The sequence below is a fragment of the Engraulis encrasicolus genome, chromosome 22 (genome assembly GCF_034702125.1).
Source record: "Engraulis encrasicolus isolate BLACKSEA-1 chromosome 22, IST_EnEncr_1.0, whole genome shotgun sequence".
In the NCBI taxonomy this organism is placed as follows: domain Eukaryota; kingdom Metazoa; phylum Chordata; class Actinopteri; order Clupeiformes; family Engraulidae; genus Engraulis; species Engraulis encrasicolus.
Window position 1 is genome coordinate 2,302,191 of NC_085878.1, and position 17,219 is coordinate 2,319,409.

General features: G+C 43.0%; 1 protein-coding gene across 2 annotated transcripts in view; it reads right to left on the minus strand.

The window, feature by feature from the left end:
• secisbp2l (SECIS binding protein 2-like) overlaps nucleotides 1-5,179 on the minus strand; it is a 49,482-nt gene extending 44,303 nt beyond the window's left edge. For both annotated transcript variants that reach the window (XM_063188339.1, XM_063188338.1), the window contains exon 1: nucleotides 4,869-5,179. In XM_063188339.1, the coding sequence (XP_063044409.1) occupies nucleotides 4,869-4,889 (21 nt within the window). In that variant the 5' untranslated portion in view covers nucleotides 4,890-5,179. The remainder of the gene's footprint in view (nucleotides 1-4,868) is intronic.
• Between the last annotated feature and the right edge of the window lie 12,040 nt (nucleotides 5,180-17,219).

The following is a 17,219-nucleotide window of genomic DNA, read 5'->3' on the forward strand; positions in this document are numbered from 1 at the left end:
TGTGAATGCATAATGCATCTATAATTCAAACTATATAACAGACAGTCATTGTTCGCCAGCCCCATAGCCTTTGGGTCGAACAACTGGCCAACAGTGTGGCTACTAGGCTACGCCACTGGACTTTGCCACAGCCAGCCATGGATGAAATACAGCACTTACTGTACTGGGGAATAGGAAACGGCACAAGTGGGGTGTACAGTAGGACTGTGGAGTCAAGTGCCAGCGTTTCCACTATAACTACATCCATCAAAAAGATTTTGCAGCGTTACACAGTAAATGCTAAAGTGTCAGAGGGAGCTCTATTCTTCATCAAGTGGTGTATAGTGACTCCGACACACACACACGCGCAGGCACACACGGGCACGCACACGCACGCACGCACATGTGCTCACACACACATGCTCACACACACACACACACACACACGCGCACGCCAACACACACACACACACACACACACACACACACACACACACACACACACACACACACACGCACACACACACACACCTTTCTCCAATGCACCCCTGCAGTCCACACAACCACAGCTGAGCTTGCTGCTGAGGTCTGCGGATTCTCAAGTGCAACATTTGGCCAGTCCACAACTGTCAAATTACACACAACCAACTGTTGTCAAGAGACCATACAATTAAAAATAAAGTTAAACACGTGGCTTGTAGCGGACACGGTGGTTTTCACACTTCAAGAAATGAAACGTATGCATGTTGACCAAATTTTTTTTGGGAAAAATAGAGGATGTTTAGCAATATAATTGGTGTGTGATACTTAAGTATTATACTATACGCCATCGGTTCTTGTATTTCTGGAAAGCAACTAACTTCTAATATGAAAAATAATAATCAATAGTAAACAAACTTTGCAAAGGTTTTGTATGGGAGAGGAGCTGTATTGTCCCTGGACCAATATGAGGTTAGGAGCCTTGCTCAAGAGTAGTCAGGCTGCGCCCACCTAGTGAAGCAACACCAGGACGGGAGCAATACAAATATAGTTTCTGAGCTCCAGAAAAATCTGAAGCTCCAAAATAAAACAGGAACTCCTCCCACTTTGTCAGGAAGCAAACAACCAGTGGCAAACCAAGGGAGGCGGGTCAACCATGCTGTTTGGGAAACGTTTATTGCTATGCTCCTGGTCAAATCTGGAAGAGACTTGAAAGTCGATGATAATCAGGCTAGCTCAAGGGCACTTCAGCCAGGGATTTTGGTGCATTCCCCAGGGTTGGGAGATGGGATGTTTCTGACCTCCTACTTGCTGAAATGCATTGGAACACCTGAGATGAAATATAAAATGGGAGTTTACCAGTGAGGGCCTTATAAATAAAAATAAAATAATGCATGTCCCTTCTGTGAGAAAGTGGAGCCCACCCAACTTTATCATATAACAGGCAATGATGAGTGCTATATGGATCCCCAGTAATAAAACGAAGAGCTGAATGATAGACAGTGTCAAGTGCCTTCAGATTAGAGAGTGGTGCATGTCTGTAAATAACATCACCATAGTCAAGGGAAGACAGAAAAGTAGCTTCAATTAACTTTTTTTCTGCAGAAAACAGGAAAGTGATATTTATTTCTGTGCAGGAAAGATAGCTTTTGTCTGAGCGTAGTGACAAGACAGTCAGTATGTTTCTTGAATGTGAACTTGTCATCTAGCCAGATTCCCAGGTACTTAAAATGTGATACTCTCTCAATAACAGACCCATCTAAAGTAGATATATTGATATCATTTTTCATGCCATGCTTAGATCGAGTAAAGACCATACATTTAGTCTTGCTTACATTAAGTAGAAGCTTAAGACCATTGAAGGCATTTTGTAGGATATTAAAAGACTGCTGCAATTTCTCCAATGCTAGCTGTACAGAATCTGCAACACAATACAAAATTGTATCATCTGCAGATGAATAGAGCAGTTGGAATATGGAGATATTGGATATGTAGTTTTTGTCCCTCCATGTTTGTAGTTTGTTTGACTTGCTGGTTGGAACGCTTTCAAGTGGGAGGTAGCTGCCTTCTTGTTGCCTACTAGGAAGCTCCTACCTCTGGGGAATGCACCATTAGTATGGAATTGTAGGGAGAGGTACAGTAAGGGCGGGATTCGAACCTGCAGCCGTAGGGAGAGGTACAGTAAGGGCGGGATTCGAACCTGCAGCCCTGTGATCCACAGTCTACTTTGTGCAGAGTTACTGGTATGTTTGGCTCATGACACTTTCCAATTAGCCTACTGTACAAGACACCAAGCAAACCCTTTATCCGCTGGGCAAATTGGGGCAGTCGTGGCTCAGTGGTTAGAGCACTGGGTTGGCAACCCAAGGGTTCCCGGTTCAATGCCCGACCAGACCACGGCTGAAGTGCCCTTGAGCAAGGCACCTAACCCCCACACTGCTCCCCGGGAATTTCCCCTAGGGGACCAAAATTGGCTCCAATCCAAATTGGCTCCAATTGGCTTCATTTTAAAAATCTATACATAGGTCAGGTGTGTGATTTGTGAGGGGGCATAAAGACACCAAAGTCCCAGTTCAAATGGCTCCTTATAAAACATCATGACGCAATGGAATGGTAACTCATTGATAACAATCACAAGGAACGGAATCGTTCACGTCGAGAAAACATGCGGAAGTGTTTGTTTGTGGGCATTGCTCAAGTCAAAGTGTTGTTGGACTTGGGATTAAGCTTAGCATCCTAAGGTCGCTAGCGCAGGGTAAGCTAATTACGTAACACATATGGGTGAGGCATTACTAATGCGGCAGGTCTGCTCCAGTGCGCCAGTAAAAACATCAACGCCTGACGTCTGCAAGCGCTGTGGCTGGGCAGAGAGAACGGAAAGAGAGCGAGGCACTCTTCTAATTAAGGAAGAATGAGCAAGAAGAACGCCTTTGATTTGTCGCTCATTCTTCATTCAGAAAGAGAAACTGTTGGGCTTTTGATTGTCTGTGGCTGCAGCAGCAGAGCAGAGCAGAAAAGGGGCAAGCACAGGGCCAGTGTGGTGCTGTGCGCGTCAGGGTGCAAAGGGGTGATTGTCAGGGTGGCACTGAAGTCACAGCCCAGATGTGCAGGGGGGGGGGGGGGGGGGGAGCGGAGCAGAGTGGTCGGGGTGGAATGGACACCGATGTGCAGATAGGCGGTGGGCATCGCGATTTGTCGTTTATCTTCCCATCCCCTTTGTCCCTCGCTCCATCATTGTTTCAACTTGCTCCAGAGAACAGAGGATCTGTTGTTTGTTTTTGTAGGCTACACTAAAATGAAAGACAGTACAAAATTATACAGAGAGGTCCAGGAAGATGAACATGATGGTAGGGTGGAAGATGGGGGGGGGAAGCATGTGCTCCATATTAGAAAACGATATGGAAGTCACAAGCAAAGGAATTCAGAACATCTCCGTGTCCTAACACAAGTGCAACACAATCTCTCAGCTCACACTTTCTATAGAACACAAGATCAAACCAAAGGAGACGGAGGGCATCAGTTGAGTGGCTCCAATTTCCCAATGGAAATAACACAAGATGAGTGGCACACAGAAGTCAATTTGTACATAATAATCCATTTACTGTTCCAAAGTGATTAATCACCGTAAGTTTATATTATTGTTTTGATTCAAAGTAATGTTGGCTGTGCTATAACTCGATAATCTGAGTTGATAAATGTGTCTTACAAATCCCTATTTTGCAATACAGTATTCCCCACACACAACAGCCTGATAGAAAATGTATTTTCACAAACTTACATTGATTAGGCCAAGTGCCATGAGATGAATATTATCAATTCTGTGCCACAGGTACATATTGTCCATTTACCAAGCTCGGCGAGTGACCATTCACTCATGTCATAAAACTAGAACTAGCTCTGGACGCATTAAAAACTTCAGATAGATACTGCTGAACCAGACCAGAATTCCACCAGATCAAGCTGTCAAAACATCAACGTCACGTAATCATGTTTTGACCTATTGTCTTTTTTTTGCCACAAGACATCTCCATTGTCGGTGTTTGGACATATCAAATAAAGTTTCTGCATAGACTAGAATCTAATAATATTATCAACCTGACCTGAACACATTTTTCAACACACACACTCATGTTAGCCAATGAAAAGTTAGCGTTGGGTGGTAGCTAATTTGTCAGTAGGGTAAGCAACAGACAAAACGTGATGTGACACTGGGTGTTCAACTCAATTGGAATAACAGTATTGTGAATTTAACGTTAAACTAATCCACAGATCACATCATGTTGTCTAATGTCAACTACAAAGCCAATTTCAATAAGCCCAAGCTTCAGCTTGAGAGGACAAAACATTAACCCGTGCAAAACTTAGCTGACCAGCTATTAAACACTCTGCTAGCCACATGATAATTTATATCGTCTTGCTAGCTATACAAAGCTGCTTGACTCCATTACACGTATTTGTACACAGCATTGGCACACACTGTACCATTGTGTGTGTTACAAGGCAATTATAAGAGTACAAGGGGCTACAAAGACTTAACGCAGAAACACTAATGAATCCAATAGCAGCAATCAGCCTATCAGACACCTCAGTGACAGGGGCTAGTGTGCTAACGTTAGCCGCCAGGTTTACTATATCTATCTGCTTAACACTTCACATACACATTAGCGTTCCTTGACAGGACCTCTTATGTCGTGCTATTAACATGTTACAGCCATGTAGACAAACCATGCCAAAACCATTAGCTTGCCTTCTTTCAGATTCAGCTAAACCACCAAATGGCGTTTGCCAGTCAAGTCTACTGACGTTACCGCAGAAGGGTTCTTACGTTACGTGTAGCCAGCTAGCTCGCTAATCATGGCTAGGCAAAATATGCAAACACTTGGGCACCCTGACAGAAAAATGACAATTACCTTGTTGTCACTTGTGTCCATGTCGGTCACCGAAACAACGAGGGACCCACATTGATTATGCTGTGGATGTCAGGATGTCTTAGCCGCTAATTTCATCATTGTACACTGCGCGACCAGGGGGAAAACACACCCCGTCGGCGAAGTTGTAAATGTTGAACCCTCACTGTTGCTAGCTGCTCCTCATTGGACCATCACAGCATAACATAGGGTAGGAGTCATCTGGAACGGAAGCCGCGGAGGGTCAATTTATCTGACTAGTAGGCTACCCTGTCTAGTAGTGTAGTGAGCCTAAACTACCCCTCCTAAATTGTCTACCTAAACTTACCACTGGATTATGGTGCACAGGATGGGACCTTCTTCACTCTTGACAGCTTCCCATTTTAGAAGAAAAATGGTCACAGTGGATAACATGTTCCTGAAAGTGAACTGCTTACCACTGACTGATGTTACAAACTGGTCCAACCAGAAATGTCCAAAACTTACCTAGTTTCTGTGAGACATTGCACAACACTTTGCAATGTGGTCAGTCAGGAAGCCCATCTCCAAACATCTTGATGTTGAACTGCAAGGCAGGTGCAAACCATGACACCACTGGGTCAGAAATAAATAGCATCAGTACTTTTTTCCATCGCTGCATGTAACCTGATTGTATAGTAGGCCGTCTGTCTTATCTGAGGAAAGTTAGGACCAGATTGCAGAATGTAGAATCTTTGTAAACAATCAACACATGCAGAAGTGGAGGTTGTACCCACTTGGGAGGCCCTAGCCTAGGCATACTATAAACACAAAGCTTTCTTTAGTTATTTTGCTGGCATTTACCACTGACTTACCTGACTGTTTGGGGCCCCTACAGTGGACAGTGAATGTGGGGTCGTGGCGTGGGTCTGCCCTGCAGAAGCTAAATTCTGTAAAATGTTCTACAACAAAATGGCATTGTAAGACTTGACCCTAACATACTTTGCTTTTCAATGAAGCCCTCATTTTTTTGGAGTTATGAAACTCATGGGAACTTCCCAAGCACAGTTGGGCTCTTATGAAAAAAGTAAAAAGACTTTCTTTAAAGCAGGTGTTGATCGCAGGTGTCATCTAGAGCAGCATGTGAGTCTATTGTAACTTTTGTTTTGCCTAAACAATTAAATTAAATGAATGTGTAGGCATATTTGTCAAATTCAACCCTCTAACGTCAGTGTGTGGCTATTCCATTTCCTGCATCAGCTATCAAAGCTGCATTTTTTCCTACGGTGTTATTGTAGTTACTCCTCTATTACTACTCTATTACTGCAGATAGTAGGGAGAGAGAGACGGGGAAGGATCAGCAAATGACCCAGGTCGTAAGCGAACCCAGGTCGCCGCCGTAGCAAGCCAACGCCCCACCGGCACGCCACAGTAGGCCAGTGTTTTGGAACCATGAATTAGGCCTACACAGCATGTAATGAATAGAAAACAAGGTAGCCTATGGATATTGTGAAACAATAACTAAAAAGCTCAATAGACCTACGCTGAGTGACAACACAGTGGCTTGGTATTGGCAGGGAGCACCTACTATGTGCCCCTGAAAGATCAACATTTCATGTTGTGGATGTAATTTCTAAAAGTTGCTTAAACAAAAAACATATACATTTAAGAGTTTTCGGATCATATTTTGAAAGACACAGCACATCATGTCCACTGATGATGGTGACTGGTCTCTCTGATACTGACTAATGCCCCAGCACCTTGAATAACGAAAATTCTGTGGGAAACGCTGGAAAGAATCACTGCACACAAAAAGAAACCTGATGGTAGACAACTTTACGCAGGGCCGGTGCTAGATATACAGTAGGGAGACAAGGCAGTGGCAGAGGGGATCAAATGTCTTGGGGGTGCCAATAATGCCCGAAAGTCCCACAGAAATGAAATGTCAATTTCATAAAACATTAAACATCATCAATACAACATTAAATTTTACATTGACAGTGATTATTAAGGGCACTCATATATGTACGCATGTAGGTACAATCACCCGTGGTCGATTATGACGCTATCTTACAGATGCCTATTTGTAAATGCACAGAAAGGGAAAGGGGTTGCTTGCCTAGGGCATCAGCTTGACTAAAACCGGCCCTGACTCTATGAACTTAATTCCTGGGTTCCAAAATGTAGAAATGTAGGACCATGTGGTGGTCTTCTACAAAGTTCTACAATTATTCACAACACTGACAGTATTCCATGGTGATTATGTGTCTCACACTGGATAAGTATGTACATTGTGAACACTAAACATTTAAAACTGAGGGTTTAAAACTCAGAGGTGTGCCTGGTATCATTGGAAAGGTAACACTCTCAGAAGTATTGCTAAGTTGTTTGATTTGATTGTGTGACCTACAGATAAAGAGTGGCAGAGGTTACAATGATGGGATTGCTTTCCCGCCCATGATGTTGTCTAAACAATGGCATGGGTAAAGGCATTCTGGGACCTCTAGACAGGCTTTATGTAATCAGGTCATAGACACTGGTGTTGATTTCAAGCAGTCCACATATGGGGTAAAAAAGGTCAAACAATGACCATTGTAGAGCTTTTTTTCAGTAGGTATGTCCAGCAGGCTTGTACGAAATTCCGAATGGAAAAAAATGCAATTCAAAGTAATGCCATAATACGAACACTAGGTGGTGGTGTTCTATGTACTTTCAATGGGTGGTTTAGATTAAATTCAAAGAAATTCAAGGTAATGGCACCACCTAGTGTTCATATTATGGCATTATTTTGAATTGAAATTCTTTCCATTCGGAATTTCGTACAAGCCTGATGTCCAGTCCTTTTTCTTCGTATTTGAAGACTCCAAAAGTAGGCCTACACCTTGACCAAGTACCAAAGCTGTATAACTAGAATCAAACACCTATAACTTCACAACAGTTTTTCCTAAGAGCAAAAACCTGATCTCTGACAGCTGACGCCTTGAGGATCCCTGCCACCATTTGGATTTGAATGTCAGTCAAGATGGAGAATAATGACAGAGGCTTCATCCCAACAATAACAATCATTTAATTCAATTCCGTTTATTTAAATATTTCTTTTTAAAAATAGAACAAAAAACTGCAGGACTGTAGACATGGGGCCCTGAGTCTAGAAAGGTGGACACCGTCCTGAGCTCAAAGATGAGTCTGCCATGATCATGACTTGCTAGTTTTGTGCAATGTGTGTTTAATATCTTATCAGCTGGGCACCTGATGACAGGTGGTAATGGAATGTGGACAGAGTTCTGGGTACAGAAAGGTGGGAGTGTAGTGTTGCAATGTCAGTAAAAGAAAGTTGGCCGAGAAAAAAAATAGAAAGAAAGGCCAAATTAATTGGCCTAATTTTTTAGATTATGACATAATGCCCTTTGTTATTTGCATTACAGCAAAAGAAGAATATCTAATTAAACACTGTATCAAAATGTGTTTTATAAATAATTATATCGCATTAACACATGCAGAACCAAACAAAGAGTGAGAGAGCAGTGACTAACATGGCTTCCAGTTGGAATTAAGTCGTTTCTATTGACATAACTGAGATGTGCGCTATAATGTATGTATATACTAGATCTAATTGCAGGAAAAAACATCAATTTTTAGATTATTATTTCTTACATTTCCATCATGAAAAAAATAGCTGCCGCATTGCATAATAAATTCTGCATCATGTTTTAATTTATTACAAATGAGACAAATGATGTTACAAAATGCATTCATCACGATTTTTAAAAATTATTACGAAATGTGTAAATTGTAACCGTTATTATTACACAATACAGTGTTATTACGCAATGCATTGCTACAACGTTGGATCTGCAAGTGTTGTATGCTTTGATCATGTCCTGGATTGTAAGTCGCTTGGGTAAGGCCAAACGTAATGTAAATGTCATGCAATGTACTGTATGTTTGAGTGACCATGATGAGCAAGGCATTAGGCCCACAGTATAATCTCCTCACAACTGTAGAAATTTACTGCTGTATGAGAGTACAAACATTTCTGGATTAGAGTGCCAAGTACTGTAAATGCAATGTAATAATGTTTTTATAAAATGGTCTCTGATGCACATCATTGTAATCATATGTAGCGTAATATAAATTATAACGTACTGTATGTCACAGAAATATTCTCTGCCTACGAACAAACATCCAAGGACAGTGTTCTGCAGAATTTTCTCTTCAGTAGTTTTTTCTCACTTTACTCAGTAGTCAATGTGAAGATAAACATTATTTTACACCCAGATCCATACATTGTACTGTCCACAAAACATCACCAAAATATTGGCAAGGAAAAGGCAAACAAACCATTCATCCACTGAAACGGGGTTGGGGTGGTGGTCACTGTTTACACTCGCACACTTCGCTTTTGCATGAAAGGAAGCTCACATCTGTTTTTTCTCTGTATTGTTTTCTTTTTCTTTTCCATGAATATAACCATCAGGGTTATGGGTAATAGGTCATTTGAGGTTTGGTTGACCATGTAATGGTGTCAATATTGGGCAATACATCATGGAATCTTTGTCGTGTGTAACGGAAGCTAACTAGCACAGAGTTGGCGTGGAACGTTGGTAAACCTCCCTCCGATAGCCTCATACAGTCTCGTGCCGTTGGGCCGAGAGACTAGTCTCTTGGCCCAGCGGTATCGTACTGTGTCTCCCATTGCCGAACCGTTGTAGTTGACGAGGTCGCACGTTCGATCCCCGAGGGGGGTGAATAGGTGCAAGATGACCTCCGTCACAGTGGTGCCATGACCCGGATGGGAGTGAGGTTTAAGGGGGAGAGTGTAACGGAGGCTAACTAGCACAGAGTTGGCGTGGAACGTTGGTAAACCTCCCTCCGATAGCCTCATACAGTCTCGTGCCGTTGGGCCGAGAGACTAGTCTCTTGGCCCAGCGGTATCGTACCGTGTCTCCCATTGCCGGACCGTTGTAGTTGGCGAGGTCGCACGTTCGATCCCCGAGGGGGTGAACAGGTGCAAGATGACCTCCGTCACACGTGACTGAATCTGATTTTGTTGAAATGCTGCTTTGTTATTCTCCACTCCAGTAAATTCTCATTCCCCATTAAGACATGTACCAGGAGTGGGGTTCGAACCCAAGAGAGCATATGCCCATTGGATCCAACGCCTTAACCCAGACGTGAGCAAACTCAGGCCCGGGGGCCACATGCGGCCCGCTTAGCCATTTCATGCGGCCCTCAGAGCCTTTCCAAGAAAACAAATGCAGATTCATATGGTCACTCATTCTTAAATTGGCTACCTAAAACAAGGGTCATGGAAACCTAAGATTAATAAAGTCTACATCTAGATACAATTAGCAGGAATGGCATAGCTGGCAATGGTGTAATTATGTTGGCGTACACCATTTCTTATTATTGGCACGGGCATGTTGCCTACGTCATCCGGCCCTTTGGTCAACTTTCTAAACCCAATGCGGCCCTTGGGCCAAAATAATTGCCCAACCCTGCCTTAACCACTCGTGCATCCTGGTGCTCTCTCATCATCTAACCAGTGACACAACAGTGTGTCAGTTAAGAAGGGCATTGGCCAGGAAGTAGAGAGTTGAGCTATGTTGTTAGGCTAGCACATACTATAAACAAGAGGATAATCAGAGCGCCCATAAAAGAATACTCACTTCCTGAATTGTCAGTGGAGTGTGGACAAAAACAGCTTTTGCTGCATGACACACCGCCTGTAGGATTTTGATTGCGATTGTGATTAAGCATCTTTCCCCCACATCAAAAGACATGAAGGAAGTTCAACAGGTGTGTTAACACAAAACCTTTTCCCGTTTTTAGCCTGTAGGAAGGAAATGGGACCTAAAACATTATCTGCTGCCTCCGTCATCGTCCTGTATAAGTCAGCGCGACAATATCCCAGAGGCCTACTGCTCCTGTTTTATTCTTTAAACATGGCAGGGCTTGGCACTGGCACCTGCCAACCGGCCAAATGCTGGTAAAACTTAGCTGTGGATGGTAACAATTTCAGCATCACCAGCCAACTTGGCAGGTAGCTTATTCTATGGTATGATATATCAGAATAGCCTATACTCTGCACTTTGCCTTGTCAATTGTTTGTATGTAAGTTCAAGAAAAAGCTCAGTTACTCAGTTTCTATTTGTTTGTTTTATTTCCATGTAGAAACACATGCATACATCATCTTCTTGCTTTAAGCACCTCATCTTCTGAGGTTAGATGTACAGCATCATGATAAAAAAAAATGTGGCTAGTAGAATAGCTGGATGGCTAGTGACTCTGTAAAACCACTAGCCACAGTGGCCGGCAAGCGCAAAAGTTAATGTCAAGCCCTGAAACATGGCATTGCAGTCTGACGCCATTGTTATCTCGAGAGCTACTTAGAGTGGCTGACCACTGACCAGTTCCACAGGCTCGGAGCCCACAGCCATGGCAATGTGGTTAATAGCCATTGAATAGTTAACTACCAGTACTACTCTACTATTCCATAACACGGGGCCTGTAGTAATGCACTACCACTTTGTCATTGCTATTCTGATAACAGGAAATGATGGAAACGATGTTACATCGGGTTAAACATGGCATCCTGCAGCCATTGTTATCTCTAGAGCTACTTAGAGTGGTCAACCAGTCCCACTGACATGACATTGTGGTTGAGTGCCTTGCTCTAGTCTAGGCCATACACTACAAATTACGTAGGCCTAATTAAGTTTCTATAACTGTTTTAAATGCAAAAATGTCATTTTTCTATGCAAAAGAACATGGGACCTTCATTGTAACTGTTTTTCTCTCTACGCATGTTTTTTCACTCATTTTATGCATTGAATTTTAACATTTTCTTTTGTTTGCCTTTTTTAATTTATTTTTGAGACAGAACAGTGCAGATAGACAGGAAGCTAGTTGGGAGAGAGAGACGGGGAGGGATCGCCAATGACCCGGGCCGTAATCAAACCCCGGCGGTCGCCAGCGTAGCGGTCCAGTGCCCAGCTGTTTGAGACACGGCTGGGCTGCATTGTTAAGTTTTGATGGACTCCCTGGCAATGCCCCATACTGCCCCAGATCTAAACCACTTTGATATCATCGACATAGGCCATAGCTGTGGCACACTTCAAATACTAGTGAAAAAGAAATAAAGTCCGCGACACTGCTTGTCTACTGTGAATTATTTAATGGAGCGCAACTTTTCGACCTTCAGGTCTTCATTTGCCTGATGAAGATCTGAAGGTCGAAACGTTGCGCTCCATTAAATAATTCACAGTAGACAAGCAGTGTCGCGGACTTTATTTCTTTTTTCACTTGGATTTGCTCTCATTGTCCTGCACCTGGCCCATCGGGTGGGATGTGCACACATCTAGGCCTACTCCTCTGAACTTAAAACACTAGTCATCTGGAGTTTTCTTTTTTTTTTGGTCTTTTTTACTTCATTTATGATAGGACAGTGAGGGTGGTGATAGGAAGCGAGTGGGGAGAGAGAGACGGGGAAGGGCCGGCAAAGGACCCGGGCTGGGAATCGAACCCGGGTCAGCCGCATGGTAAAGGAGTGCCCTACCGGTTGGCCACGGCAGGGCCCATCTGGAGTTTTCACTGCAAGACCTGACCGCTGACCAGACCACCACTTCTAGAACAGAATGGAGATAATAGAGCACCTAAATAATTCAATTATAGTCCATCACATTTTCCGTAAACCCATATATCCTACAGCACATTGAGCTGTTTGTGCAGCTGCAGCATTAATTGTGAACCTTCAGACAGCTTTAAGGAGCTGTAAAAGTAATTCAAATAGTTTGGTAGCTTGCTGTGCTGGTTTTCATTTATTACTGTCATGGGTGCTCAACTTGTTCTCAGCAAAAAGCCAAAAAATGAGTTGTGGTGGAGGGCTGTGGGCCAGCTCGGGTTATTCATGCTCCAATACAATACGTTAAATGAGCCTTAAAATTGGTAAGTGGGGTACCAGAATAAAAAAACCTCCCTCTCTCTCTCTCTCTCTCTCTCTCTCTCTCTCTCTCTCTCTCTCTCTCTCTCTGTCTTTGTCTCTCTCTCTCTGTCTCTCTCTCTCTCTCTCTCCCTGTGTGTGTGTGTGTGTGTGTGTGTGTGTGTGTGTGTGTGTGTGTGTGTGTGTGTGTGTGTGTGTGTGTGTGTGTGTGCAGGAAAGCCGACTGGGGGGAGGAGGGCAAAAGGGACAGTTGTCACGGGCCTAGGGACACAGGGGCCCCAAAATTGGGTCCTCATTAAATTGTTTTGTCCCGGGCCCAGGGACAGACGGGGCCCAAAATCTCATTACATTGTATTGGGTGGGGGCCTTTTTAGATGACCTTGTCCTAGGCCCAACCAAAGCTGCAGCGGCCCTGTGTGTGTGTGTGTGTGTGTGTGTGTGTGTGTGTGTGTGTGTGTGTGTGTGTGTGTGTGTGTGTGTGTGTGTGTGTGTGTGTGTGTGTGTGTGTGTGTGTGTGTGTGTGTGTGTGTGTGTGTGTGTGTGTGTGTGTGTTTGAGAGAGGGGGGGTGGGGGGGGAGGCAAGAGACAGAAACTGTTTGTTCATATCTGTTGTTTAATGCCGAATGTCTTTTCGTCCTTTTACATGTTTACTGTACTAGATAACAATTGCTTAAAGGGACACTGTGCAGGAAATGGTCAAAACAGGTACTGCAACTATGCTGTTTATTGAAATAGGGCTGCCTATTGCCAAATTTGATCTTTACATGAAAGTTTACTAAGTATTAAACAAATATTTTCTAGTATGGTCCAAGTACAGTCATTTTTGCAGCTTAAAATGGCTATTTTTGGAAATTCAAAATGGCGGACCATGGAGAAGATCCCCCTTTTCATGTATGAAAAGTGCATTTTTTCCAGTCATAATGAATACTTAGAATTTGATGCTGGTGGTAAGTATTCATGAAAAAGGTAACATTAGTGAATGGGCAGCATGAATTCTGGAAACAAACAACTAAAAATCTCACACAGTGTCCCTTTAAAGCAAATGTTTTTCATCAAGCGTGGGTTGTGCCAAGCATTTCTTTTGACTAAGAAGCACTTCTTTGTACAATACTACAATAATACAATAATACATCCCCAAATATGATCATGAAGTAGCAGCTTCTAAACTTGGTTTGGATTAAAACTTGACCAGAGGGGGGCGCCAGTGTTCTACTGTTGACACGTGTGATGACCACGAATCCGCAGCCTTGCTCCCAGTGAGCCTTCAAGTGCAGGAGATGTAGAGGACACAGATAGTACAGATAATGATTTATACACACAGAGATGAGGATGTTGTTGGTTTTTAAAAGCATACATGTGTGTCTGTATGTTGTTCCCTTTTGGAACTTAAATTTATTCATCTATATTTTTGTTAAGTCTTTTTTATACAGACTCAGTGCCCTTGGCAGCACCCACTGTCATAGTACGCAGAGGAACATTTGTTGTCTGCATATTTATACAAACATAGCGTGATGGAACCTATAGCCGCACTGCAGACAGCTGGGATCAAGTTCAGTTTAGATATATTATTTTGCCACTGTTTATTGAGGATCTCTGGCCGCCACACTCAAAGACTGGCAGCCTTGCATTTCGAGCCGTAATCAATTTCACTTGGTTTGGTTTCAATCATAAGACGGGACAACAGTATTGCAAAGTCGTTCATTTTTTACTTTGATTTGTTTATGGTTTTTAAGCCAGCTTTTTTTCCCTTGAGGTTTTTAGTGAAAGCAAGCACTCGACTGTCTATGCCACCGGCAAGATGACTGTCATCGCTACGACTTGTCTCTGCAAGGGACAGGGCTGGACTGACCATCTGGCATAGCGGGCATTTCATGTACAATTCCCCCCCCCCCCCACACACACACACACACATTTCTGAAAATAGGGGCCCACGAGAGTGCGGGGCCCACTGGTGAGTCTGTTCTGCGCCGCTAATTATGAGGGGCCCCTTTAATAAGCCAAAAGTGCCCGGGCCCTATTTCAACCCCAGTTCAGCCCTGTCAAGGGACAAGAGACAGAGACCTAATAGAGGGCCACACATGGTTTCCATCATTTTAATATCATCTCTACGTGGTAGTTTATCACTGTACAGGATGTGTGGTTGGTGTCTGTCATAGTGCAGTTGCTTGACAATTGCATGACAATTACATTGTCTGTCTATGTATTGAGACTATATAAGGATGTTTAGCTAATGTACTTGAAGGTTTCTAAATAGCCATAACTCTTACACCTTGCTGTAGGTCTGGTTTCCAACCTTTTTTTTGGCATGGGACCCCATTTTGACATCCCAAATTTCTGGGGACTTCATACACATTTTTTTTTCATAGCAAAGATTAAAACATGACTGAGCTACAGTAGCCTACATAAGTTGTAGGATATTAAGCCATTAAAACACTGTGACTGCGTTATTAATTTGCTGTTACCAGAATGGTAATGACTGAGTGGTAGTGCATTACGTAAGACCCTGTGTTATGTCGTAGTAGTTAGTAGTACTATGCTGCCCTACAAAACAAGAACACAGTAACTGAAAACTGCAAACTGAGAAAAAAGGCTTCAAAGTTTCCTATATGGCACAACAACTGTGTTGTCGGTAAAGTGGTGGTGACACTTCCTGGTAATACTTTTTTAGGATAGAAATTTAATGCACACAAAAAACCAGAAAAAACAACATTTATGTGTCTTTTTACCACCAAAAAACAAAGTTACTGCGTTCTTGGCTGGTATTACTGCCACAAAATAAAGTTACTGCAGGAGTTACTGCAGGAGTTACTGCGTTCTTGGCTAGTATTACTGTCTACTCCCAAACCATTCCCATTGGAAAGTGCAGCAGTAACTCACCGACTTACTGCGTTTTTGTTTTGCACGACGTAACCTTTAATCCAACACCGCAGTAACTTTTTTTTGGTCATTTTTGCACTTTCAAAATGATTTTTCTCCAAAACGGGACGGTGTTGGACCACCATTTTTTGACACAAGACAAATGAGGTAGTTTAAAACCCATTTCCGATATATTTTTTTTTTCAACCATTTTGAGTTACTGCGTTCTTGTTTTGCACGGCAGTATGGTATTTAATCTTTCAATTACTATTGAATTACTATCAATTACTACAGCGTGCCTCAGATGGTATGGCATGCATTAAGGGGTTAAACCTATAGATATTTATGTCAGTCTAAGATTGTAAATGATGTTTCATCAAAAAGAATATTCAATAGTTATGTTATAGTAATATTTATCAATATTCTATTTTTCACACACTTTCAGACATGTCAGGTGACCCCATTTAAATTCCAGTTAACCCCAAATGGGGTCCCGACCCCCGTGTTGAGAAGCACCGCTGTAGATAGTGGGTGCTGCTTGTGCTGTACCTGCTGCACATAACGAGGTTATCATGTGGAAATATAGTAATTTATTTCCTTTTATAAGATGTCCATGTATTTTGTATTTTGCATTAGATACATTGTAATGTGGGAAATGATCATTATTCTCTTAATCATTAAAACAGTTGGTAAAAAATCTACATGGTATAAATTATTGGTAATACCTCCACCCTAAACCAGGTACAACCCCTTTTTCAATTACAGAATTTATCATACGTTGGTTAGTTACTTCATGAGATGAAAAAGGGGATTTCGCTACCACCCCAGGAGTGCTATCAGGCTTTTTCTAGTAGTGGGGGGATACACCAAAAATCATTATGAAGCTTTGACCCCAAATTTGGGGCCCTGGCTCATGGACTAATATCATTATTGTGATATAGTTGTCTGACTTTGGTTCTAAAAGAGGAGCCCCTTCCTGTGATGTGGCACAGTCCTCAATGACCTTTATTGCCTCAACAAGACCATTTTTATTTTTACCCACACGTGTCTCAGACATTTTGAACAGCGAGGAGAGAGGGGAGTTCTAAACATCCCTAAGCAGCCCACTCAACAGCCACAAAGTTAACGCTGACTTACTCCGCAAAAAACCTTAGCACATTAATATTATCCCCCCCACCCTTGTCATAAATGTGTATGCAAGGCTCTATCAGCCGTTTAATTTTGGTTTGCCAAAAACTGTTTTATGCGGGGGCTTTTAATGACTGCAATAGAGTTCGCGTAATCCTGTTTTTGACAGTTCCTTAAACATTAGCAGAGCCCTTCATGCCGCTCCAGCTGGGCATTGGCCATAGGGCGCCCCTGTGTGTACTTTGCGCAGGCAGCACGCTGCTTGATTTCATACTGCTCTAAATGTGTTTCTCCAATAAAGCTCTCCACTCCTCTGCTCTCCTCACGGAAGGGAAGGGCGCTGGCGCTGCTGCCTCCCGCGCCCCGCTCTGCCTCCCGCGCCCCGCTCCGCTCCGCTCTCACGGGGCCTGCCAGACCTCCAGACCTCGCCCCGGGTCAGCACAGCTCCGCTTCGCACAGGCTGAGGATGC